The sequence below is a fragment of the Lagopus muta genome, chromosome 24, assembly GCF_023343835.1.
Source record: "Lagopus muta isolate bLagMut1 chromosome 24, bLagMut1 primary, whole genome shotgun sequence".
NCBI classification, from domain to species: Eukaryota; Metazoa; Chordata; class Aves; order Galliformes; family Phasianidae; genus Lagopus; species Lagopus muta.
Genome location: NC_064456.1, coordinates 1,735,371 through 1,760,198, shown reverse-complemented (window position 1 = coordinate 1,760,198; position 24,828 = coordinate 1,735,371). Strand labels below are relative to the sequence as shown.

At 59.1% G+C, this 24,828-nt stretch overlaps 1 protein-coding gene across 12 annotated transcripts in view; it reads left to right on the top strand.

Moving 5' to 3' along the window:
- The window catches only part of PLEKHA6 (pleckstrin homology domain containing A6), a 39,230-nt gene extending 14,629 nt beyond the window's left edge, over positions 1–24,601 (top strand). For 3 of the 12 annotated variants that reach the window (XM_048926157.1, XM_048926156.1, XM_048926146.1), the window contains exons 2-26: positions 7,608–7,688; positions 7,815–8,139; positions 8,244–8,316; positions 8,780–8,880; positions 11,029–11,204; positions 11,408–11,896; positions 12,184–12,691; positions 13,067–13,153; positions 13,945–13,998; positions 15,574–15,654; positions 16,731–16,802; positions 17,091–17,171; positions 17,433–17,582; positions 17,703–17,798; positions 18,197–18,308; positions 18,424–18,563; positions 19,076–19,225; positions 20,359–20,482; positions 20,648–20,757; positions 21,020–21,202; positions 21,349–21,513; positions 21,734–21,867; positions 21,946–22,088; positions 22,649–22,772; positions 23,133–24,601. In XM_048926157.1, coding sequence (XP_048782114.1) covers positions 7,828–8,139; positions 8,244–8,316; positions 8,780–8,880; positions 11,029–11,204; positions 11,408–11,896; positions 12,184–12,691; positions 13,067–13,153; positions 13,945–13,998; positions 15,574–15,654; positions 16,731–16,802; positions 17,091–17,171; positions 17,433–17,582; positions 17,703–17,798; positions 18,197–18,308; positions 18,424–18,563; positions 19,076–19,225; positions 20,359–20,482; positions 20,648–20,757; positions 21,020–21,202; positions 21,349–21,513; positions 21,734–21,867; positions 21,946–22,088; positions 22,649–22,764 — 3,657 coding nt within the window. In that variant the 5' untranslated portion in view covers positions 7,608–7,688; positions 7,815–7,827 and the 3' untranslated portion in view covers positions 22,765–22,772; positions 23,133–24,601. Of the gene's footprint in view, positions 1–7,607; positions 7,689–7,814; positions 8,140–8,243; positions 8,317–8,779; positions 8,881–8,902; positions 10,349–11,028; positions 11,205–11,407; positions 11,897–12,183; positions 12,692–13,066; positions 13,154–13,944; positions 13,999–15,573; positions 15,655–16,730; positions 16,803–17,090; positions 17,172–17,432; positions 17,583–17,702; positions 17,799–18,196; positions 18,309–18,423; positions 18,564–19,075; positions 19,226–20,358; positions 20,483–20,647; positions 20,758–21,019; positions 21,203–21,348; positions 21,514–21,733; positions 21,868–21,945; positions 22,089–22,648; positions 22,773–23,132 lie in introns of those variants that run through there. The other 9 variants (XM_048926151.1, XM_048926154.1, XM_048926148.1 and 6 more) reach the window with 9 other exon arrangements.
- Positions 24,602–24,828: the final 227 nt, after the last annotated feature.

Sequence of the window (24,828 nt, the reverse complement as noted above, 5' to 3'; positions counted from 1 at the left end):
TGTGGCCATATCTGTGCAGCACCTGGTTTGGAGGTTTTGCCCACAGCACCGCGCCGGACCCTGCGCCCACATCCCCACTGTGACCCCATGGCCAGGGGGATGGTCTGCAGATCTGGAATGGTTTCAGGTTGGTGGGGGCTGTGGTTTTGTGGGGGGAGGCTGATGGCTGTGTCCTGAGCTGGGTTATGCTCTCCACGTCTCCTGTCTGCTCACCCACGCTGTGCCATGTGCATCTCAGCGTCTGCACAGCTCTCTGTGGGCACAGTGGGTGCTGGGATGTGGGTGTGTTTGTCCCCAAGAAGGGACAGTGGGGCGATGTGGCTGAAGTGGGCACAGAGCTGTGCCCCCATCCTTGGTCACTGCTGTCACACCGCTGCGACATTCCTCTAATGTCAGACCATGGATACGGGCTGCCCCAGGCTCTGCATCTCTCTCAGCAGCGCATTCCAGCTGGGCTGTCCCTTTGAGGGATGCCTTTGCCTCTCCCCCTTCCAGAGCCAGAGCCGGAGCTGTGATGGAGCTGGAGTTACCAGGGAGATCAAACATAAACTCTCTGCTTCCCCTGGACTCTTCTCCTTGGCTGGAGCAGGAGGGGAGTGCCGGCCCCCCCCCGCCGCAGGCAATGCTGACTGCCAGCAGCCGCTTTGTTCTCTGGAAATCCCCTGAGGTCCTTGGGCTCCATCCCGCCCTGCAGTGCTGAGCACAGACCGGGCTTCGCCATCCTATCTCCCATCTATCAGGGCTGGGACCCCGGATCCATGATGGTCCCAACCTCGTAGGGTCCCTCAGGTGTCCCGCTCAGTGCCACCACCGCCCAGCTGCGTGGTGGTGACGTTACACGTTGTGCTCAGTGATGCAGAGTCACCCTGTGGGATGTGGGTGCGCAGGCAGCCGCCGTGCTCCCTCCCTTCCGGGGACTTTGCCCAGCAGCTGCCAGCCCCAGCGCTGCGTGCAGGATCCAACTCAGGCTTTGTGACTTTCCCTCCTTGTGTATCTCCCATGGATTTACTGCCAGGATGTGTTTGCAGCCTGGAAAGCCCAGCCTGGCTGAGGTGCTGGTGGGCTCAGTGGCCCACCCTGCAGGGTGCGCAGGATGCAGCAAAGCATGGGTGCAGGCTGACGTCCAGTGATGGATGGTGAGGTGCGGTGCTGTGGCAGCTGACGTGTGTGGTTTGTCACCAGGGTGGGGTGGCAGAGAAGACGGGTGCTCATTGCACTCTCCCTCCTGGGGCTGCTCAGCGTTCCTTCCCTGCATGGCCAGGCTTGGAGGTGCCAAATGGCACGTGATGGCCAAAGCGGCCCAGCGGTGTCCCAACACCAGGGCCAACTCCCAAGGCCAGAGCAGGGCAGGAGGTCAAATAAATGCATTGCATCCCCAGCAACTGAATGGGAAACACAACAGTGTGTGGGCCTGTAGGAGCAGAGTGTGCAGATGCTGCTCGGATGCGTCCCCCCGCCGTGCCAGGAGCAGCAGGAGCCAGGAGCTCGTTGTTGTTAGCGTGGGGGCTGTGCTGGCTGCTGGCCCCCATCCCTGCCTCGGCGGTGAATGCGGCTCCGGAAATGCTCTCTCAGCTCAGCTGGCGGCGTGACTGGGGTTAGGGCATGGATTGGGTTACCCTAATCCAATGGGGGAAAACCAGCGGTGAGAGGGAAACCTCCGTGCCTGGCTGCGCACCCAGCGCGGCTGTGTGGGTGCCCACAAAGTGCTTTCATCCCAGGGCTGAGCTCAATGAGTTTCCAGGCTGTGCTGAGCCCGTGTCAGTGCCTGGTTAGGATGTGGGGCAGGCCAGGGGGGTTGCGTGGAGCTCTGCCCTCCTCTCTTTGCCTTCATCTCCTCCTCTCTCCGCAGCCTTTTCCCTTTCAGCCCCCCCAAGCAAGCCAAGCCTCACTCATAACTCCTGTAAGCAGAAGAGAATTTGGAAACGCTGAGAGCAGCAATTCCCAAACTTCTCCTCCATCAGCTCGGCTCCTGGCTGCTGATTCCCCGCTCTTCCCTTTGTTCAATTCCTATGAATTCCTGTCCGCTTGTTCTGCCCATCTTCCCACAGTGCTGTGACCCACGCTGGGGCTGTCACCGTGCACCACGCAGCCGAGCAGGGAGGACGCACAGCCCTCGTTATCCCACTTGGATCAGTTGGAATGGCTGCACAGGGAGCAGCCCGGCCCCCTCCTGCTGCCTTTGTCACGGCCCCTCGCTCTGCGTGGGGACGGCGGAGGAGCTGAGTGCTGGCACTCGTCCTCTGGCTGTTGGGTTGCTGCTGCGCCTGCAGAATTGCTTCTATTTATTTTTTTCTCTCACATCCAATGTGCAGAACTTGTGCTCTGAGCAGTGCACAGAGGGTCCGGTTTATTATGGCTCAGGGGGAAATAAATCTTCCCAGAGCGTCACTGATTCCTCGCAGACAAAGCTGCTCCTTTGTGCTCCCGGCTGTGCAATGGGGCTGCTGTGTGGATGGAGGAGAAAGGCTCCATTTCCCGATGCTTTGCTCCCACATTTTTGCCCTGTGCTCCCCAGCAGGTCAGGGCTCAGCAGTTTGCACGGGGCTGCTTGGAAGTGGGTTTTTCTCTCCCACCTCCTCACAGGGTGCCCATGGATGACACCCTGCGTTCCCTTCTTCCTGGGAAAACAAACACATTTCAAGGGCTTGGTCAGAGAACAGGGATGTGGCTGAGGAGGGAGGGAGAGAGGTGAAGAAAGGGCTGGAAAAACAGAGGAAGGAGGCCAGGATGAAAGGAGGGTTTGGCTCACAGCCACCTGAGCCCCTCGCCCAGGAGCTGCTTGGATGCTCGCCCCCGAAGCCGCTATCGGGACGTGCGTAAATGCTCCAGATTTACGTCTCCAGATTTACACCTCCAGATTTACACGGGGCCCCTCAACGGGGCTGGGGCCAGGGGGTGGGGAGGTGCGTGCAGAGCTGAAATTCGGGTTGGGGTGTGGGAGGACAAGGTGCTTCGTTCCCGGTGGCGTGCAGCCAACACGGGAGCTGGGGGATGCTGTTAGCAGGCTGAGAGCCCTTGGAGGGGTTGGCCTGGATTGAGCCTGACCAAGGAGGGGAGTGCAGTCGGGATCCCCTTCCTCACAGGTCTGCTCTGGGTTTGGTGCTTGGCTGGTTCCCAGGGATGGGAGGAGAGGCTGTAGCCCCCTCCTCCTCTCCTGCTCCCAGCCCATGTGGATGACAGCTCACAGCCTCCACACCTCAAGGATGGCCACAGTGTAGGAACGGTTCCTGGGTTTTGGGTGCAGCTCAGAGGTGACTCGTTCTGTCCCCAGCTCCAGCTCTCAGTGTGCTTTTTGTATCCTGGTGTATCCAGCTTGCTGTGCACACTTCAAGGAGCTCTGCCAATGCATGGTAGCAGTGTGAGATGGGGAGGTAGCACTCATGGTAGCAGTGTGAGTTCCCGTGCAAAGGAACTGCAGAGCAGACTGGGCACCTGCATGGATGTGGAGCTTTATGCATATGACAAGAACTGATGGAGAGGGGCTGTGCACCATGCCCTGGAGACCAGGAGGGGTCCTGACCTCCTCCAGGGCAGGCAACTGAAGAGGAAGAGAATGGGATGCAGAGGAACTCCAGGCAAAAGCCTGAGCTGCTGGGAACAGCTCCTAGACAGAGGCAGCCAGCTGTGAATCCTGCCAGGGATGCACAGTGCTACTGATGAGCTTTGGTGATGTGCATGTGGCACAGTGCTGCTGCTTGCACCCAGGAGGAGTGCAGGAGAGGGATGCACCCATGCAGCACTTTGGCCACCGCAGGGTCCTTGGGTTGTACTCCTGGCCGTGTCCCAAGCTTTTGTTTGCAAACGCTGGGCAGCAGTGACCTTCACAGTGCAGGAAGGGCACCGGGTGAGCCAGGAGGGTTTTCCCCATGGGGAAAGGGTGGGGTTGTCCTCCCCGCGCTCGGCAAACTTTGGCTTTGGGGAGGGGGGAGGAAAGCAGCACCCAGAGAAAGTTTGTTCTTCACTTCCTGTGTTTATTCCCTTCCCTTTCTCCCTACCTTTTGGAAAAAAAGCAATGGGAGATTGAGAATATGCTTTTTTTTGTGTGTGTGTTTACCCTAAGGAAAAGCCCCAGCTTTTCTCTCCTGAGAGATCCAGGGCAGCCCCCACCCAGAGCTGCTGCTCAGAGCCCCAGTGTATGGCTGCTCTCTCTGGCACAGATTTGCCCATGGCCGTGGCCACCCTGGGCGACTGATGGCTGTGACATGGCCCAGCTGGCACAGGCAGAACAGCGCTGCCCTGAGACCACACAGCCAAGGCTGAACCCCACTTCACAGCTCCTGAAGCCACTACTGAGAGCAGCTCTGTGCCACCCTTGAGTGGCACCAGGGATGGGGAAGGCGGTGAAGCGTTAGGGTGTTTGCTGGCTCTGGTGTTGGTGCTGGCACTGGGTGCACAGCAGCGGGTTGGCACGTGCCCATGGGCCGTTGGGGGACCTTGATCGCTGGCAGCAGATGGTGGCAGTGATTGGGGAGCTGCAGTGGTGTGGGTGAGTGCACGTGTCCCACCCCACAGCCAGCAGCGTGCCAGCAAGAGGAGCTGTGCATTGCTCCTGGCTGCCCTCACAGCAGTGTCAGCCAGTGGTGCTCTAAAGGGGTGCACAGGGTTGACTGGGAGCCGCCATCTCAGCCTTGCTGGACCTTCCTCTGGTTTGCTGCTGGTGACGTGGTTCTCATCCCCAGCTTCTCCCCACTACCCTCCTGGCAGTGACGAGGACTGTTTGTGTTGGCCAAGGTGAGCATTGGGGTTGGCAGCAGCATTGGGGTTGGCACTAGCATTGGGGTGGGCTCCAGCACTGACCCTGCTCACCCCAGTCTGGCCAGTGAGGGAGTCTGTGCTTCCAGGTCCTGATTTCGGGAGGAGCAGGTGAATGATGCAATGCTGCTGACGCTGGGCTGAGCAGCACTGCATGCTGGCTGTGTCCCGAGGTGGTCCCAGGGCACCGGCAGAGCAGGGACGTGGTGTGATGGAGGCCAGCTGCTTGCTGCGCTCCGCTTCCTTCTTTGGAGGTTTCCTTGGAGGGGAGGGAAGGCAGCGCTGACATCTCAGTGCATTATCATAACAGTCCTGGTGCATTCGCATTGGTTTTTCAAAGCGCCGTGCCCAGGGGGAGGGCTGGGTAACCCCGGCTGAGCCTCCCCCCTTCTTCTGCTGGGTTGCAAAGGGCTCCCCAGACCCCATCCCCGAGTGTCGAAGCCCCACGCGGTCCCCGTCCCCTGTGCTGCACAGCGGTGGTTGGTGCTGATGGGGGTCCCGTTGCTCTCCTGATGTGACCTGGGAAGGGACGGAAGCGCAGCAGGGAGGGAGCGGGGAGGGTTTGGGGACAGAAGCAGGGGGAAGGGACGCAGACAGCGAATGCAGGGCAGAGGCAGCGCCGGCACCGCGCGGCTCCCTTCCTCACCGCCGCACCGTCCCCTCCCTGAGCACACTGCTCTGTGCTGGGGGGGGGGACCCCGCAGCCCCCATCTTGCCCCGCTCGCCCTTTGCTCGCCGGATCGCTGCACCTGGGTTGGAGGGGGGGGGGGGGGGGGGGGAGGCGGCGAGCTCTGCGCTGCCCTTCGCTTCTCCTCTGCTTGGGGACGCGAACGGGAGCCGCAAGCTTGTCCCCGCTTTGCCGCCTCGCCAAGCCGCACCGCATCGGGGCTGCCAGCGCCCGCGGGAGCCGCTCTCTGAGCTCCACCGCTGCCACCTTGGGAAACACCGATGCCACCGGCGCGGATTGGCGCAGCTGGGAAAGGACACCGAGCCCCACCGAGCGCTGCCGGTGTCCCCCTGCCCGTGCGGCACCGCCGCGCCCGTGGCACGTGGGCCATAAGCGGTCGCTGGGTGGCACGGGACCTGCCTTGCCCGCTGCTGCCATGGTGGGAGCCGGCAGCCGGCGCTGAGCTCGGAGGGCCACGGCATCATGCTGAAGTTTCGGGCGGATCGGAGGGTGAGGTAGGAACCGCCGGGGTGGGCAGGGGGAGGTCGGGTGGTACGGAGGTGATGGCGGTGGCTGGGGACCCTCAGCCAGGGTAGGGACTGCTGCATTGCAGTGCTTGGGAGGCGATGTGAACTCGGAGTTTCTGGAGCAGGGTCAGCCGAGACAGATGGTTCTGGGGGGGGTTAAGGAGCTTCTCTCATGTTTCTGAGGCCTGGGGGTGGGAACGGCACAGGGAGGGAGCGGGAGTGCCTGAGTTGGTGCCGGGAGGAGGCACAGGGGCTGTGATGCTGGGTAGGCAGCTTGGCCTGGGGCAGAGCTCAGCCTTTGGGCAGAGAAACCCACAGCAGTGTGCGGGTGGTGGGCAGGGCTGGGGACTTGGGGGATCTGGAGGTTGTGCTCAGTGGAGGCTTGGTGGTACTGGTGACTCAGGGCAGCCCCTACTATGCAGGGCTGAGGATCAGGGTGCTGCTTGCTCACTGCATGCACCCTCCCTCGGTGTCAGCATCGTGAGCTGCCCAGTCACTGCCATGCTGTGGCTCTCCAAACTGGGGACAAACGGTGGCAGAAAGCCCCTTTGGTGCCTTCAGAGCTGGGAGCAGGAGTTGGGGACGCTGCCTCTGCAGAGGACTCACATCAGATGCGCTGGTGGCACAGAAAAACCCAGTGCCAGGGGAGCGGGTGCTGCCCCTCACTGAAGGTTGCAGATTTTTAGGGTAACGCCCAGCAAAGGGGAGAGCAGAGCTGGGTTCAGGACCAGGGTGGGACCTGCATGGGGGCAGCTCCCAGCAGGGCTCTTTTTGGCAGAAAGCAGTGGCAATCCCTGAGCCTGGCTGCAGCCCAGCCTCGGGGTGAAGCGTGCATGGATGGGATGGTCTTGGCAGATGTTTTCTTGCTCAAACTTCCCCTGTTTTGCTGACACTCAGCTCTTGGGCAGCATGACGGGCTGTTTGCACGCTGTCTTCATGGGTGGCCATAGGCAGCTGTGTCCCCATGCCCAGCAGTTTTGGGGGACTGTCGCCAAGAGGGGGTCATTTGCACCCCCCTGTTGCAAAGCAAACTTCCCAGGATGAATGTGGCAGCCCTCACCCAACTTGAGGCATCTGCTGCATTTTGGGCTCCGCTGGCTGCCAAAACCCCACCTGGGGATCTACTGAGAGCCCCCCCTCCCCAGCAGCAGTGGAGCCAGGTGCTTTGTGACCCTGGCACTGTGGCAAATAGCCCTGAAACCAGCGAGCCCAAGCAGAGGATGTGACGTCGGCGTTGATGCTTTCAGCTCAGTCCAGGCTGAGCCTCGGCTGCTGCTCCTGCAGCGATTTATTCTGACAGCTGGGGGGGGGGTTATGGAAATGTCTCACCACGCGACAGCTGCTGCTGTGTGATGTGTCCAGCAGAAGTAATGAGGTCTCAGCTGGCAGAGACCTCATTCCGGCTCTTGGCGAGATGAATGCAATCTGGGAAGCGCAGGTGAAAGGCGGTGCAAACGGTGCAAGAAGCGCAACAAAGCTCTGGTGCTGGAGCAGCAGAACGGTGCTAAAAGCAAAGGGATTTGGGGAGCAAGCAGGGACGGATGGAGCTCTCTGCTTGGCACAGGAGGGTGGGCAGCACCTCGCTGGGTTTCTGTGCACCCTTGGACCCCATCCTCCCCTTTCCTGGGTGCTAACAGAGCCCACTGCGTTGTGTCTTGCAGCCACAATGAAAGGCGGAACACCTTCCTGCACCCAGTGACAGGACAGCTCCCGGAAGAAAACTCAAGATTAGACTTGCAAAAGTAGGTTGGGTCCCACCTCCTTTTGGTTTCAGGACCAGGGTGGGCTGAGGGATAGGGAAACATCGCCTGGGGAGAGAGGGGAATGTGGGAACGCAGCCATACCGACAGCCCCATCTGTGCCAACAGGCCGACCTTGGACATGTCAAGCAAAGCAGGCAGCAAGCGCCCGGCGAACAGCAGCAACAGCAGCGAACCCTCCAACCACACCATGGTGACAGAGGTGGCTCCGGAGCGGCCCGGAGGCCGGGTGCGTGCCCAGGTCCACGTGGCACAGAGGGCAACGACGGAGCAGACGGGAAGCGTGGGTCCCCCCCGGGCACTGAGCTCATCCTCTCCTCCTCTGCAGGCGTCGCGCTCCTCCCGTAAGGGCATCGCCTTCGGGAAGCGCTCCAACTCCATGAAGAGAAACCCCAACGCCGCCGTCACCAAGAGCGGTTGGCTTTACAAGCAGGTGCCTCAGCCCCGCCGTGCTCCATCCCGAGGGAGTGCTCCTCCTAATGGCTGCTCCTCCCGATGCCTGCATGCTGCCAGCATCTCACTGCTACTCTCTTGCAGGCCAGCTCGGGGGTGAAGCAGTGGAACAAGCGCTGGTTCGTGCTGGTGGACCGCTGCCTCTTCTACTACAAAGGTACCACGTTTGTGGGTGTTGTTTTTGCAAGTGCTCGCTTTTGTGGGTGCTCACTTCTGTGGGTGCTTTTGTGAGTGTTTTTGCTTTGGCAGGTGCTTGCTTTTCGTGGCTGCGTGCTTTTGTGGGTGTTTGTGCTTTTTGCAGGTGTTTCTGCTCTTTGCAGCTGCTTGCTTTTTTGCGGGTGCTCACGTTTATGGGTGCTTGCTCCTGTGGGTGCTCACCATGCTGGGGCACTGAGGGGTTAATGCCCTTCGCCCGCCTCCTGGCAGCTCACTCAGCTCAGCTCTCCTTGGCAGCCGAGGGCGAGCATGAATTATTGAGCAGGTTGGCGTGCCGAGCAGCGGCACTGCTTGCAGGGGAGGGCGAAGCAACAGGAAGGCAGCGCATTGCCACAGGTGGGCTGCTCACCATGCGTGCCTGCTGGGTCCCACCTTGCCTCTAAACGCCCCTGTTTGCCCACCAGATGAGAAGGAGGAAAGCATCCTGGGCAGCATCCCCCTGCTCAGCTTCCGCGTGGCAGCCGTGCAGCCCTCTGACAACATCAGCAGGAAGCACACCTTTAAGGTGAGTGTGGGGCCGTGTGGGGCTTGGAGGAGAGGGGGGGCTGATGCTGGTGGGATCCCTGCTGTGCCCTCCTCTCGCTTTCTTGGTGGTGGGGCGTGGAGCAGAGCCCAGCTGTGGAGAGGGGAACTGCTGGAATCCCCTGGGATGTGCTGGGGAAACTGAGGCATGAAGGGGGCAAAGCGGCTTCACCTCCCACTGTGTGGGCTGGGAGTGCTTTCCCCTCCAAGCCCTGCTCCCATCCTGCCCATTCCAGTGGTATTTCTCAGCAGAGCTCTCTCTCTCAGGCACAGAGCATCCCCAGCTCCATTTTTTTTTGGCTTGCTTTGACTGGTGCATTAGTTGCTGCTCATCAGCCCTCCCTGCAGTGGATGTAGGAGGGGAGAGCTGGAAGGCAGAGGATGGCAGTCCCACATTTGTCCCTGAGCAGACCCCATCTGTCCCCTCCACACGATGCTCAGTGGCACTCACACAGCACTGGTGGGTACCAGTGTGCACCCTGGGGCACTGCCACCCCTACTGCCATGGTTTCTGAGCACCTCCTTGCTGCCTTGATGCACAGCCTGACTTGTGCAAAGCCAAGCTCACACTTTCTTGCTCGTGAGCTCCACAGACCCATTCCTGCACCTCTGCACTCCCTCAGTGTGTGTGCACCCAGACAGACCCATCCATCAATAGAAATACTGAGCCAACCCCCAGTGCTGGAGCTGGGGTTAGGGCACTGCAGCCCTCACCTCTGCACATGGGGTTTCCCATCCATGAGCAATGCACGTTGCCAGCTGTGGGCTCCAACACCTCAAGCACTGCTCTAAGTTCATTGTGGGGATGCTTTTGCAATTTGAAGGGCACATTTTTGTAGCTGTCACCCTGAAAGCCAGAGCAAGCATGGCTTAGGGTGAGTGCTTGCAAGCAGTGATTACCACGTGCCCATGCCCAGAAAGCTGCGTCTGTCTGTCTGTCTGTGTTGGGAGCAGAGCAATGACCCAGCAGTGGTCTGTGATGTGGTTGGAGAGGAGCCCTGGAGGGCTGATATTCACCAGCTGAGCTCTAAGGACGAGGGGCTGTGTTTTCGTGTGCACTTGGGGGTGCCTGTGGATGGCTTTGTCCCATCCCTGGAGGTGCCCGATATCATGGATGGAACCCTGGGCAGCCTGAGCTGTGGGTAGCAGCCTGCCCATAGAGTGGATGATCTTAAGTGCCCTCCAACCCAACCATGCTGTGCTTCACTGATTCCTGGGGACCCTCCCACCATGCTCAACACACACCCGAACGTCCCAAAGCTGCGGTGTCACAGTGATCCCCATCCACCTCCAGGGCTGAGCAGTCCCCAAAGCAAAGCGAGGGCTGCGCCCCCGCTCCCCCCTGCTGCGCTTTGACCCCATCTCTGTGTTTCCTCCTCTCTCCGTGGGCGAGGATCCCCCAGGGCAGGAGGTCTCCGCGCTCCCGTCAGCCACGCCAGCACCCAGCATAGGTACATCGGCTTGTGTTATGGGTGCATGCAGAGGGTGAGGGGCTGCATGCTTTGCTCACCCCGCTCCCACTAACCTGGGGAGGAATTGGTTTGGTTTGAGCTCTCGTTCAAAGCTCTCGAGCTCTACGAGGGCTGGAGGGACCAGGCAGGAGGCGTCCCTGTCCCCAAGTGGAAACCCCAAATGGAAACCCAAGGGAAGGTTCTAATCAGAACCTCCTTTTTGTTTTTGGTTAATTAAAATGATAAAAATTGAACCCTGAAGGTCTTTCAGGAGGAAAAATCTGCTTTTTTTTTTTCCATTTCTTCCTCCTTGTTGCCTCCCGTTCCTCTCCAGAGAGGGGGAAGGTGGTTGCTTCAAAAAGGCCCAGGGCAACCAACTCTGCCTACATCACAGGGTGGGCTGTGGGTATGGAAAATGAACCCAAAGTGAACTTTTTCCCCCTAAAACATTGTCTGAATCAAGAAGCCACCTTCCCCCTCGTCCTGCATGAAGGATAGATAACACTCGGACTGGCTGGGGATGAGGGCATCACAGTGAGCTTTTGTCCCACCCAGTGCTGTGAGGATACTCCTGGGGGGGGAGAACGGAGCACTGCAGCACCAGGAGCTCTTGCCAAGCAGGAGATGGAGCTCTCACACCTCCTGTCTGTCTCTCTCCCCACTTCTCTGCCTTCCTGCAGGTGACGGTGTGCTGGGTGGAGGAGGTGCCGGCGAGTAACGAACAGTCCCTGTCTCCCCAGGCCGAGCACGCCGGCATCCGGACGTACTTCTTCAGTGCTGAGAACACAGAGGAGCAGGAATCCTGGATCCAAGCCATGGGCGAAGCTGCCCGGGTGCAGATCCCCCCAACCCAGAGGTCAGAGCGTTGTCCCTGTCGTACAGGGCTGGAGACGCTCCTCTGCCTCTTGGGAATGGGGTGGGGGGGCATGGGAGCAGAATGGAACTGGGGAGCGTCAGCATCCCGCTGAGGCTGTGGGAAGAGGGTTGGGATGTTGACGGCCATCCTGGTGGCGTTATGAAGGAAAGGTAATGCTCTGCTTTCATCTCCGTGCCCTCCAGACACGAGAAGACGGATTCTGAGAACATCCCCCCCAGCAAACACCACCACCACCATCGTAATACCGTGCACCACGAGCACCCCAAAGCTGACCCCAGCGCCAAGACCCGGGGTGAAGGCGACGGCCGTGGCTCAGAGAAACTCGAGAGGAAACCAGAGAGGATGGAGAGCAAGAAGGAACCCTTGGCCAAAGCCAATGGCATCGCCGGGCAAGAGATACCCTCCGAGCCCGGCAGCCCTTACCCCGAAGCACCGCGGGTGCCGACGAGCACAGAGAGGCCGCCCCAACCCAACGGTTGGCCCTACACATCCCCCAGCCGCCCTGGCAGCACTGCCTACCCCCCACCCGATGGGGAGAGCGCTGCCCATCGCCGCAGCTTCGCCCCCCGCACCAACCCCGAGAAAATCGCGCAGCGTAAGAGCTCCATGACTCAGCTGCAGCAGTGGGTGAACCTGCGCCGGGGCAACGTGGCCCCCGAGGAGCTGCGCAGGTAAGGGCTGAGAGATCCGGTGGGGGCTCTGGATGTTCTCCTTTTCTCCAGGGTGATGTTCTGGGAATATTTGGCCTTTTCCCACCTATTATATCCCCTTTTGGGTGTCTACAAATCATGTTGGTTCCAAACTGTAGGATACCCCAAAAAGCAAGCAGGGTGGGTTTTGGAGGGGATCACCTCATGCTTCCCCAGGATGAGGGACACCAGTCAGCTTTCCCAACGCTGCTTGCTCTAAGGGTGTCCTTGCCTATTGTGACCACTCAGTTCTCACTCCTCTCTTCCAGCCCCACCAGGTTTTACCCCGTGTCTCGCCGGGTGCCTGACTACTACCCTCCCTACTCACCCCAGTACCCTGAGGACTATCAGTACTACCCACCCGGCGTGCGCCCTGACAGCATCTGCTCCATGCCCGCCTATGAGCGGGTCAGCCCTCCCTGGGCATTGGACAACAACAAGCGGCATTCCTTCCGCAACGGGGGCCCCTACCAGCTCCAGGAATGGAAGGAGCACCCTGGCTTCGGCCGGCAGGATGTCCCTGTCTGGCTCCCTGGTAGGCAGCCAACTTATTTCGATGAGGTGGATGCTGCCTCAGGGTCGCTGCGGAGGATGTCGCTGCAGCCCCGCTCCCGCTCCGTGCCCCGCTCGCCCAGCCAGGGATCCTACAGCCACACGCGGGTCTACTCCCCGGTGCGCTCTCCCAGCGCTCGCTTCGAGAGGCTGCCGCCCCGTGGAGAGGAGATTTATGTCGACCCCGGCACCTTCATGATGAGGAGATCCATCAGTTCTCCCAAGGTAAGCGCTGGGATGTGCTGGGGTGGAGGGGAAGCTGGTTGAGGGCTGTAGGGTGGGGATGCTGCAGCGCAGCTTGTCCCCTCTGCGTGCATGTGTTGGCCTCGAGGTGCCACCAAGTCCTTGGTGTGCAGCTTTATGTCCTCTCTTAGGAGCTCTATGAGCAAGGCAGTCCCAAGTGGGGCGTGCTGATGCTCCTGTATGTCTGCTGCACTGCTAAAAGCCGGCCCTGACCCTGCTGCATGGCTTGGCTCTGCGCAGAGGGGAGCAATCTGCCTCAATTTGCAGCAGTGCAGCGTAGAAAAGAGGGGATACAGGGAGATACCACGCACCCCTCACCTGTCCATGGGGTTTGATGGTGGTCTCCTCTCTCCTCAGTACGACTACCTGGGTGACAGGCGGCCCATCCCTGCAGGAATGTACCCCTACCACTACCCCGCATCCCCCACGGTCCACGACAAGATGGTACGTATGCTGTCAATGTCAATGGGCTGAGCTGGGGGGGCTCACAGCCAGGGGGTTCACAGCCATGTGCTCCTCGCTGCCCTCAGCCCCATGGGATGGGGTGCAGGGTCTGTTGTGGGGCACAGCTCACCCTGCCTTGGATGGACGAGAAGGAAACGGCTGCTCCGGAGGGTTGGAGATGGGTTGCAATGGGGCAAGTTGGGACTGTGGAGCTCAGACTGATGCCTCTGGTCCCTCCTGGCCATGCTTTATGAAAGCCCCTGACCCTGTGCTGGGGTTGAAGGTGCACTGAAGCACCCTTGCACCCCCCTATGCTCTGCAATGCCCATCTTGTCACTGTTCCCCCGAGGCTGGGGTGAGGCTGGCGTGCTCCCTGCACCTCTGCTCTCCTTGTATCTCACTTTGAGCTGCTGCTGCTGCTTGTCCCTGGATGGTATTTTTTCTCCTCGATCGTGGAGCTGGACCTGCAGGTCCACACAGTGCAGCACAGCCCTGAAACTTCATGTCAGGAGCAGCCACTGCAGGAGGGAGAAGCAAAAATTTTCATCAGCTGTCCATGCTGCCATCCATCCTCACCAGCAAGAGATGTAGGGACAGCGAACAAAGACCCAGCATAGGGAGAGGGACCTGCACCATCTGCAGCCCTCCTCGCTTTGGGCAGAGGAGGTGGCACTTTGCTTCCCCAGCCAGGGGGTCTTTGCATTTCTGCAGCCTTCACCTAACCGCTTTGCTTCTTCTTTTATATGTTTTGTGTGTTCGTTTCTTGCCGCATGCCTGCTGGCTCCGGGTAGGATGAACTTTTAGACCTTCAGTTGCAAAGAAACCTAGAGTATTTGGACCAGCAGGTAGGCAGAGCTGGCTGCAAGCCTCACGCTGCTTACATCCCCATGTGCCTCATCCCCAGCAGCGTCCCCGTCCCTCCCAGCGCAGCATCTCGTCCCCTAACATCCATCCTCACCCTTCTTGGCACTAAAGCAACACGTGTCATCTTTGGTTTGCTTCCTCCATCCTCCCCCTCCGTAGGGTTGTTCATTGCTTGGCAGAAAACCACCCCCGACAGTGTCTTCTGTGTGGTGTGCTGGAGCCGAGGGGCAATGGGGGGACATCCCTGGGTCTGGGGGTGCCTACAGCATCAGTGCTGCAGAAATGGTGGCCCAGGGCTGGGCACAGCACATGGCAACTATAGGCATGGAGGTGCTGGGGGCTTGCCCAGCATCCGCCCTGTGCTGCAGGGGGGAGGAAGGCAAGCACTGTGCTTTGGTGATAAGCTCACCGTTCGCATCCTCCAAGGCTAGAGGTGGGATGCAGAGCTGGGATTGGGTGACCGGCCCTAAAGTGACAGGCTCTGAAGTTTGGCATGCTGTGGGGTGTTTGGAGGAAAGCCGGGAGCTGACCTCATTCTGGGAGCAGGGTGAGGGAGAGCCTTGGGGATCAGCTGTGGGAGTGGTGGGGTGGGAATTGCCGGCACCAACTGCCACCAATGCGGGGTCTGCAGCCATCGGCTGTTGCTGCCGCCTGGTGCTCATTGCAGGAGCCGGGTTTGCACTGAGGGAGCTGCTCCAGTACAATCTCATTAGTCTGTGAATCCCCATCGGTGCAGCAATCACCGAGATCTGCGTCTGCCTTGGAGCAGAGCCAGGGACACGCAGGAGCACTCGGTGCAATAAAAACCCTCTGGATTATTTCAATGCCGTCGGCGGCAACGCTCCCTCACCGAAGCACTTTAAAATGCTCCCTAAAAAGGCTTTCCATCTCCTCCTCCTCTCCTGCTGACCTCTAATTCAGGGCAGTGCTGCCAAGTAGCTCTTTGAAAACAATTCACTGCTTTATTTGCACTCTCCGCGTTTATCCAGAGAGCTGTGATGTGTCACCAGTCGGCTCCCTTGGCTGCACCCCAATTGGTGCTGGTCCCCAGCGGGCTCTGCTCCTGGATCTGTGCTGCGAGGGCATCGTCACCTCTGTCTGCAGCACTCCCATGTAACATATCCCCACAGGAGCACCCAGCTCTGCTGCTTGAAGCCACCAAGCTGAAATGGGGGACACAGCTGTCCCCATCCCCACCTGAGCAGGGCCGTCCTTCTGCTACAAGGGCAGGACACAGAGCTGTTTGTCGGCCTGACCTGTCTGTCTGTCTGCTGGGGCCATGCAGTGTGTTGCAAACAGTGGGCATCGTGCAAACTTGTGTCTGTGCGTGCGGTTTGCTGCCCAGCCTAGGCTGGGTTCAATTTGTTTTCATCCCCAACGAAGCTTTCAGCTCCTGGGATGCTCTCAGCCTGGGACAGCTGTCTGCTGGTGGCTCGAGCCCTTGGGACATCTCTTGGAGGTGGCACCTTGCAGCACAATGCCCTGAGGGTTCCTGGCCAGCACTGCGCCCTCACCTCTCCGCTGACCTCTGACATTTCCTTCCCTGTCTGTCGCAGATGAGCGAGAGCGAAACCCTGATCAGTATGGTGAACAGGATGGTGGAGAGCTCCTCCCCTAGGGCTCAGCTCTACATGCAAGTAAGCCTTGCTAATGCCCCAGCATGGCAGGCCACGCCAGCCGCCCCATGCCATCCCTGAGGTCACCTCCTGCCATTCTGCTCATGCAAACTCCAGCATTCATGCAGTGCTGGCACACATCACGCTCTGGGGGTCCTGCTCGTCCATCCCAGGCTTTGCTAAATCCATCCATGAGCCATTCCAGCCCTGTAAATCCTTGTGGTCCTGTGAGCACAAGGTGGGAAAGCAGAGGTCCTGAGCTCTGCATCTGTGTTCGGGCGCTTTTGTGTATCAATGTGACCAGAAGGTGGATCTGGAGGAGCCCAGCCAAGGATCTGCAACCAAAGAAACATCAGAGAGAAGAAGCAGCCCATGCACATGGCTGCTTTTCTCCTGCCTGGAGATGGGCAAGACTGCAAAAGCCTGGGGACATCTGTGCTGATGGGTGCAGCTCAGAGTGCTGATGCCCCATGAGGAGGGGAGGGTGTGTGGTCCCATCCCTGGGCTGTGCCTCAGGGTGAAGCTGGAGCTGTTGTGATGCCTTGGTTGCTCTGTGCAGAATCTGCATCTACCAGGCTCTGGCATTTCCCAGGTTCGGGTCTGTTAAGCATTGTCCTGTGGTTTTAAATCACTCTGAAGTAGCATCTAGCTTTCTAGCAATAATGATCTCCTTCTTCCTATCTTATGCCTTTCATCTCGAGGTCTTGGAGGCATTTAATTGGTGAGGTCCCATTAGTAATTTAGATTTCCAGGAAAGGCAAATGACTCACAGAGAAGCTGGATGGTAAACAGGTCCTGATGCAGCAGCTGATTTATGGGCACTCTGACTCCACTCAGTGGGATTACAGCTTAATCTTGCTGCCTTCATTTCCCTGCCCGTGGAACAGTGGCAGTTGTACGGCAGGCAGTTAATGAGTCACGAGACATCTCTTGGCGTCAGGCAGAGAGCTTGGCTCGGTGCTGCTCACCCAGCCCATGGCACTGGGGCTGGCACTGGGGCTTCCCAGGGCTGGGGCAGAGGGGCTGCTCCTCCCTGCAGGGTTCCTTGGCAGCCCCTGAGACCCCGGAGCTGAGCTGACCCCATGCTCTGCTTGCAGGTGACGACGCCTTTCCCAGAAGCCTACAGGGAGACCCTGCATGCCTACAAGATAAGCGAGCAAGACACTGATGTAAGAGCAAATGTCTGTGCTGCGTGTTCTCAGTCTGTCCCGTGCTATTGCCTCTGTCCCTGTGTGTCCTGTTTCCTGTAGGCTGAAACCCACACGTTGTCCCATCCAACTAATGCCATGTTCTATGGCCTGGCTGCATCCTGTCTCTCCTAGAGAGAGATCAGCCCACTCCTGTCCATCCTCTTGGCCCTGGTTGAGCACAGATCTGTTTGCACAGGTGCCTGGAGCATCCCACACCCCATTTCTGGGTTCTCACCCTTCCCTTTCTCTTTTTCTTGCCGGGAACAGAAGCTGCTGGGGAAGCTCTGTGAGCAGAACAAAGTGCTGCGGGAGCAGGAGAGGCTGGTGCAGCAGCTCCGAGCAGAGAAGGTTCGTGGTGGGCATGGTTCTGCATGATGCTGCTGCAACACCAAGTGCCCCAGGGATGAGTGCATTTGGGGATAAACCCCACTGCAAGGCAATGGGGATGGCAAGGAAGTGGCGTGTCCTGCTTTCCTGGCGTTCATCTGTGGGCTGGGGGAGATGTTGTGCTCACGTCGTGGTCCCATGCATTCATGGCCCATTGAGAAGGGAGAAAGCTACATCCTGCACCAGGATGCTCACAGCTGCAGCACCTCTTGTTCTCCTCAGGAGAGTCTGGAGAGTGCCCTGATGGGGACACACCAGGAGCTGGAGATGTTTGGGAGCCAGCCTGCCTACCCTGAGAAGCTGCTGCACAAGAAGGAGTCTCTGCAGAACCAGCTCATCAACATCCGCGTGGAGCTGTCGCAGGCCAGCACGGTAATGGTGCTGCTCTGCATTCCCTATCCCCACCCATCCATCCCTAATGCATGGAGCAGCCAGCAGAGCTTGCACTGGGGGGCAAATCCACCAACCCAATCCCCCTAACTCCTTCCACAGGCCTTGGCCAACAGCACAGCTGAGTATGAGACCCTGGAGAGCGAGGTGTCCGCCCTGCACGATGACCTCTGGGAGCAGCTGAACCTGGATATCCAAGTGAGCATCCCACCTTGTCCTCAGTCCCATGCAGGTGGAAGCCACCTGGTTCCTCTGCTGAGAGCTAATTTGCAAGCAGCTGCTGGTGCTCAGCATCCTGCTTTGACCTTGCCTAGCAGCACGCAGGTGCTGATGAGGGTGTTTTGCCTTGGGTGCTGATGAGGGGCTGCACGGGGGCCGGGGGGCTCCACCAGCTCCACCCCAGCCTGTGGGATTTAATCCCTGTGGGATTTAAGCTGTGGATGTGATGGCTCAGCCCCCCCTAGGGCTGTGTCTGTCCCAGCTGAACACCCCAGGCCCCATCACTGGGATGCAGCCAGGATGGGAGGCGCAGGGCTGGGTGTTGGGCTGGTGGCAGCAGGGGCTGCTCTGACGGCTGCCTTTCTCCCCCTTCACAGAATGAAATGCTGAACCGACAGATCCAGAAGGAGATTTGGCGGATCCAGGATGTGATGGAGGGGCTGAGGAAGAACAACCCATCCCGCGGCACCGACACAGCTAAGCACAGAGGTGAGATGGCTCCGTCCCAGCATGGCACAAAGCCCGGCGTGACACATCCCTGGTGCCAGCACTTTTGAAGGCACTGTGCCATGGTGCATGCACTTATTTCTGCTTTTCTCTGCAGTGGCCATCGGCCCCTCGGGCACCTACAGCTCCAACAGCCCTGCCAGCCCACTGAGCTCCGCCAGCCTCACCAGCCCCCTCAGCCCCTTCTCCCTCATCTCTGGCTCTCAGGGTTCGCCCACCAAGCCAGGTCCCAGTGAGGTGAGTGAGCCAGGATGTGCTTGGGGAGCCCTTTGTCTCCATCAGGTCCTTCCTTGTCACTTTGCTCATGGGTTGGTCCAGCCTCCTTGCTCTCAGGTGATGGATGGGCACATGGGAGGCTGTGGGGTCTGAGTCTGTGTTCCTCACAAGGTATTGCAATCTCTGGGGTCCTACACCAAGACTTGCTCAGCTCTTTTTGCTCAAGGTCCGGCAGTGCTGAGCTCACCCACATCCTTGTGAAGTTGAGGGTGGAATGTGGGGACTCCCCACGGCTGTGCCAAGCAATGCTGATTGTCTCCTGGGGGCTGACAGCTCCAAGCCCTGCCTGACCCTACTGGGAGGTGGGAAACATCCCCCTGTGCATGGGGAAACCCGGCAGGCAGCAACCACTGCACTTCCTCCTCCTGCCCTGGCCTTTCACTGTGTTTTGTCTCGGTCTCTTTCTAACTCTCTTTTCCTTCCCATCTCTTAGTTTCTCTGCTCTCACGCCTAAATGCTCCTCTCCACCCCAGGAACCCGGCCCGCCTCGACCTCCCCTCCCCAAGTCGTACATCCCCCTGGAGCCTCCTCCGACCGTACCTCCACTCCCTAGCGAGAGCCGCCCCTGGCCGTACCCCACCTCCCCTTCCTGGCAGCGAGGCGGCGAGTCACAGAGGGGACAGGTACCAGAACCTCTCCAAGGCAGCCCCAAAAAGCGTCCCTTCCCTCCATCCCTCCCTTCCTCCCTCCTCAGAGGCTGGTACCAGAGGATGGGGCTGCCCACAAAGGTGATGCTCGGGCGACAGCAGCACGTGGCACTGCCTTTCCAAGGGGCACAGGTCCCCATGGTGGCTTCGCCATGTCCTCTCCAAGTCCCCGGTGCTGGTGCACATGCTCAGGACAGGGACAGGCTTCTTGTGGGCAGCTGGAGGAGATGCAAATCTGCTGCAGCCTCTCTACTTTCCTCTGCCCTGTCCTCTCTTGCTGTCCTTTCACTCCCCGCTGCGCCAGGAGCTCAGCTGGCCTGGGGTGACCACATGAGTACACTAAGGATCTCTGGTGACATCTCAGCCTGGGAATGAGACCATGTTTGTACTCTGGAAGACAGAAGCATTCCTGCAACTTGGTGGTCCTGAGAGGGGCTCAGGATGCATGCATGTGGGGCTGTGAAAACAGGGAATGTTTGCTTGTGCAAGTAGCACCTCCAGCGTCCGTGCAACCACAGAGTAACCACAGTCATGGTTGTGTTGATCTGCGTGATGTAAAGGGTTGTTGGGGTACACCATCTCCATGCAGAGTACAGGACAGCGGTGTGGGGTCACACTGCATTCTTCAGCCTCTCCCTGACCCCCTCCATCATGCTGGATCTGTTGCACTGTTACCAGGCAGGACTCTGAAAGCAGACTTGGCTTGCTCCCTGCTGCTGTCTGCTGTCCTACAGGGCCCCGTTCCCTCCTGCACACAGGGGCTGGAGCTCAGCACTGGGCACCTCCATCCTGCAGCTCTTGGGTACCACCTCTGAGCCATGTCAGGACTGTCCCCCTGTAGACAGCTTGTCCCACACAGAACTGTGTCACCAGTACAGGGTTGAGTGCCTGGCCCCAATGGGTTTGGACGAGAGCTGCGGAGCCCTCATAGCCCATGTCGCCTCTGGTGGAGCTCATTTGGGGAGCACAGAGACTGCCTAGACAAGTATCTGTCTGTCCACCTGCTCCTGAGGCTGTGTGCCAACCCATGGCAGCATGCTGTGCCCAGGCAGTTTGTGTGGCCACCCAGCAGAGCAGAGCTTCACCACAGACTCACTTTCTCCCCGCAGCCCAAACCAAGCTTGGAGCAAAGCAAGAAGGAGACGCAGCGAGCAGCTGCCCCCAGCTCCACTGCTGAGGGGCTGCTGAGCCGGCAGGAGCAGGAGGCAGAAAAACAAGCTGCCCTCAACAAAGGTAGGTGCCACCCAGAGGGTCCCCTCCAACAGACTCACTGAGCTGCCCTGGCCACGGGAAGCATTTGTACAACACGTTGCAGCTCTCTATCAGCTCTGTGCATGACCAGGACTCTGCTCTGCATCCCCAGAGGGGCTCAGCTCCGTGTTTTGCTTTGTCCTGCAGTGGGCATTGTGCCGCCCCGAACCAAATCCCCGACGGAGGAGGAGGTGGTGCCCACAACAGGGATGCTGAGGAGGAGTGCCAGCGGCATGGCCAACGGGCTGGGCTCCCGGGTAGGGGCTGCTGAAGGGGGCTGGGCAGGGTGGGCAGTGCCAGGGGCTGGACTGGCAGCTGGGGGCTCAGCAGCGCCGTCTGGAGAGGAGGGAGGATGCGTCGCTGTGTCTCAGCACCTGGCTGGGAGACACCCAACAGTTTGGGTGTCCCAGGAGCAGGCTGAGCACGGCAGCCCTTTACAGAGTGATGCAGCACAGCTGGATGGGGCTGGATTCTGTTCCATTGGGGAAGGGTGTGACAATGGGGCTGGGCTTCCCCCAGGAGAGGCCGAAGAGCGCCGTGTTTGCCAATGAGACAAAGGTGAAGATGAGCGTGGAGGAGCAGATTGACCGCATGAAACGCCACCAGAGCGGCTCCATGAAGGAGAAGCGGCGCAGCCTGCAGCTGCCCGGCAGCCAGCAGCCAGACACCCCTGGCACGAAGGCACCCACGTCCTACAAAGTGGTGAGTCCATGCACCCACTGGGTGCAAAGCAGGATTGGCTTTGTGGGCTGGGCTGAGGTCCCTGAAGGAGCAGAAGGGGCACTCGGGGCTGTGGCAGGGCACTGTTTGCTGGGTGTGGGGGCTCAGCAAGGCTGTGGTTCCCGCAGGTGCGCCGGCACCGCAGCATCCATGAGGTGGACATCTCTGACCTGGAGGCAGCGCTGCGGTCTGATGAACCTGGCAAGGTGCACGAGACACCCCGAGAGGAGATCGCCCGGCTGCGCAAAATGGAGCTGGAGCCACAGCACTACGATGTGGACATCAACAAGGAGGTGAGGACAGGAGATCCATGGAGATGTGGGCACGGGGCATCCCCTCTGCTGGAGGATCAATCCGGCCTCTGCATTGCGTGGGGCCCTGGTGCTGGAGTGAGTGCTGCTTCCATGCCTGTGTCTGGTGTACTGAGAGCTGGGGGTGGTTGTGTGGGGATTGTGTGTGCTGAGGAGGGGATGAGGCCCTGCTGAGCACTGCTCAGCTCAGCTCTGCACCCAGCTATCCACGCCGGACAAAGTCCTCATCCCTGAGAGGTACATTGAACTGGAGCCTGACACGCCACTCAGCCCCGAAGAAATGAAGGAGAAGCAAAAGAAGGTGGAAAGGATAAAAACCCTCATTGCCAAATCCAGGTGAGGTGCATCACCCACGGTGTGTGCCCCATCCCCAGCATCTGGGTGCATCCCCCTGAGCCAGCACTGTCCCTGCAGCCTACAGAATGTCATCCCCCTGGGTGAGGGTGAAGTGGACGCTCCCCAGGACCCCGAAACACAGCTGCAGGAGCAGGAGAAGAGGATAGAGATCTCATGTGCTCTGGCTGCTGAGGCATCCCGCCGGGGCCGCATGCTATCGGGTAAGGCATGGAGGGTCTGGGGTGCACACCCACTGCCTGCCAGCCCTGCAGGAGAGGGACTGCAGGTACCAGATGGACAGAAAGAACTGTTGCAGTGTGGAACAAGCAGATTCAGTGAGCGGGTGATGGCAGCAAAGAAACAGGGGCTGTGCACACAGAGGGCATCCTGCATTGCTGTAATGCAGCGCCGTGCAGCAGCCAAGCCAGGTGATGCTTGCAGCTGCCAGGGCAGCAGCACCGAGCATTGCAGAATGGAGTGCTTGCCATCAAAAGCTGCCTACCCCACACCCAAGGGAAGGAACCCAAGGTGAAGCGCTCAGGGATGGGGAAGCACTGCCCATGCCCAGTGGTGGCACACAGTGCCCACAGCCTTGTCCAGGAGGAGCCCCGGGGGAGCTCACGTGTGCGTGCTGCAGCCGGGCAGTGGCTGCTCGCCCTGCTTCCTCCCTTCCTTCCTCTTGGTTTCCTCCCCTCGCTAACCTGCCCGCTGTGCTGCCTCCTCCCCTCTTGCTGCCCTCAGCTTGTGTTCTTCATTCCCTTCTCCCATTTCTTGTTTCCAGCTCAATGCGCTACCCCAAGCCCTCCCACCTCCCCAGCTTCCCCGACTCCACCGACCAACCCCCTCTCGTCTGAACCATCCCGGGTCGCCGACTGCAGCCATTTTATGCGTGTCTGAGCCATGAAGTAAGCACCTTTTCTCTTGTACTTCATCCCATCTTCTCCACCCAGGGATGGGCGGGGGGGTGCCACTCCCCCCGGTGTCTTTTCCACCCGGCCTCCATCCATCACTGCTTGCTCCAGCTAACAACTCCGAGCCACGTCAGCCCCGTCTCCTCCTATGGAACAAGTGCAGTGTCCTCTGTGGTGTGGGACCCAACCAGGGACCCCGGTGTGGGCATGGGGCTGAGCTGGCTGCTGCCCTCCAGGAGGTGTTGTTCCCCAGGAGGTGCTGGGCGTGGGTTTGAGTCTGTGGGGTTTTACTCCAGGCTGCTCAGGGGGCGTCTGTAGGGATCACAGCACTCAGCTCTGCTCCTCTCCCTCCAGCTCAAGCCCTGGCAGCCGCTGGTGCCATCAAGTCTCATGGGGCCACGTTCTAGTGCAGCACTACATGCGCCATGGCTCGACACTGACCCTCTCTGCGCCATCGTTTTTGGTTCTCCTGGACCCCTTCCCTCCTTCCCATCGATGGCATCACCATTGGGGTGGATGAGAGGGGAAGATGCAGCTCCAACGCTCTGCCCCATCCTGGAGGAGCTGTGCAGATGCCATAAGCGCCGTCCCCAAGGACTGGGGACACTGAGCTTCCACCCAGCACTGGGACACAGCTGCGTTGTCCTGGGTGCATGGAGGGACACGTGCAGCTCTGGAGGAGTGCAGCACCCCTCAGCTCTCCGTGCATTGGTCACACAAAGGGGGCCGTCTCCACTATGGATGGTGCATTCTCCACGTGCATCTGTGCTCCTGGCTGTGCCCTGAAAGCTTTCAGCACCTTGCTGGAGGGAGGTGCCAGCCTCATCGTGGCTGCAAGTGGGAACAGGGCGCACGGAGAGGGGACACAATGGGACACAGGTGTCCCAGGGGAGGTGAGGGCTGCCCAGCACAGAGCCGTGGGCATGGAGCAGCAGGTGCAGGCAGGGACAGGGGATGTGGGGAAGGAGCAGAGGAACGGAGCGGAGCCGATGGGCCAAGCAAGCAGTCTGCAGGATGGATGGGGATGGTGACAAGGAAGGGACCGGGTCGGAGCCGTGAATGCTTCCAGGTGGTAGCAACGCTTTGCTCATGGTCACCTCTGTCACAGCCCAGGTGGCCCAGCAGGAATTCCGTGACACATGCAGCACTCCCTGGGCAGCCTTCTGTGCTGGAGGAGGGATTCCTTCTCCCGCAGCACCGGGGATGGATGTGGGGACAAGGAGGGGGCACCTCAGCTGCGCAGCATGGACTGGATCCCTCTGGTCTCACCGCACGCCATTGCACTCCAACCACGTCAGCTTGGTCATTTCTCCTACTGCGAGCCTATCCTTGATTTCATTTTATTTTCGCTTTCCAAACGGAGGGAAAAACGCTGTTTCTGCCTGAAAACACAGCAACGTGTGTGGGGGGGTGGGGGGCAGAGGTGGGGGTTGGGCAGTGTCCCCATGGCTGGATCCTGATGTGTGCCCCCTCTGCATCCCCAACCCCCCCCCCCAGCTCTTAGCAATACTCATAGGATCCCAGGAACCCCAGTCCCCCTCTCCTCCTGCAACCCCCTTAGCTCATAAAGCTGGCCCTTTATTTTGCTATTACATGCCTTAATATATGTTTTATGGAGAGTTATACATTTATTATATACGTATATATATATATATATATATATAGATGGGGTTTGTTTTTTTTTCTCTTCTTTTCTGGGAGGTAGTTTTGTGCTGATCTCTCCGCAGGGTTGTCAGCACAACGAGAGCAGATTCTTTGCCAGTTTATCAGAAAATTTAAAATTAAAAAAATAATAATAATAAAAATTAAAAATTAAAAAAAAACCAATATATATATATATATACACATATATTTTTTCCTGCTTTTATGAAAAGCAAATTTATTTAAAAATAAAATATATATATATATGTGTGTGTAAAGAGAGCGTAAGGTGGAAGAGGTGGCGCCTTTATTTCCCCAGCTGGGGGTGTGCAAGGCAGAGCCCTTTGTGCAGGGGGGGTTGGCTGGGGGGCACTGGGCCTCTGCCATGGCTGTAGGAGATGGGAACCCA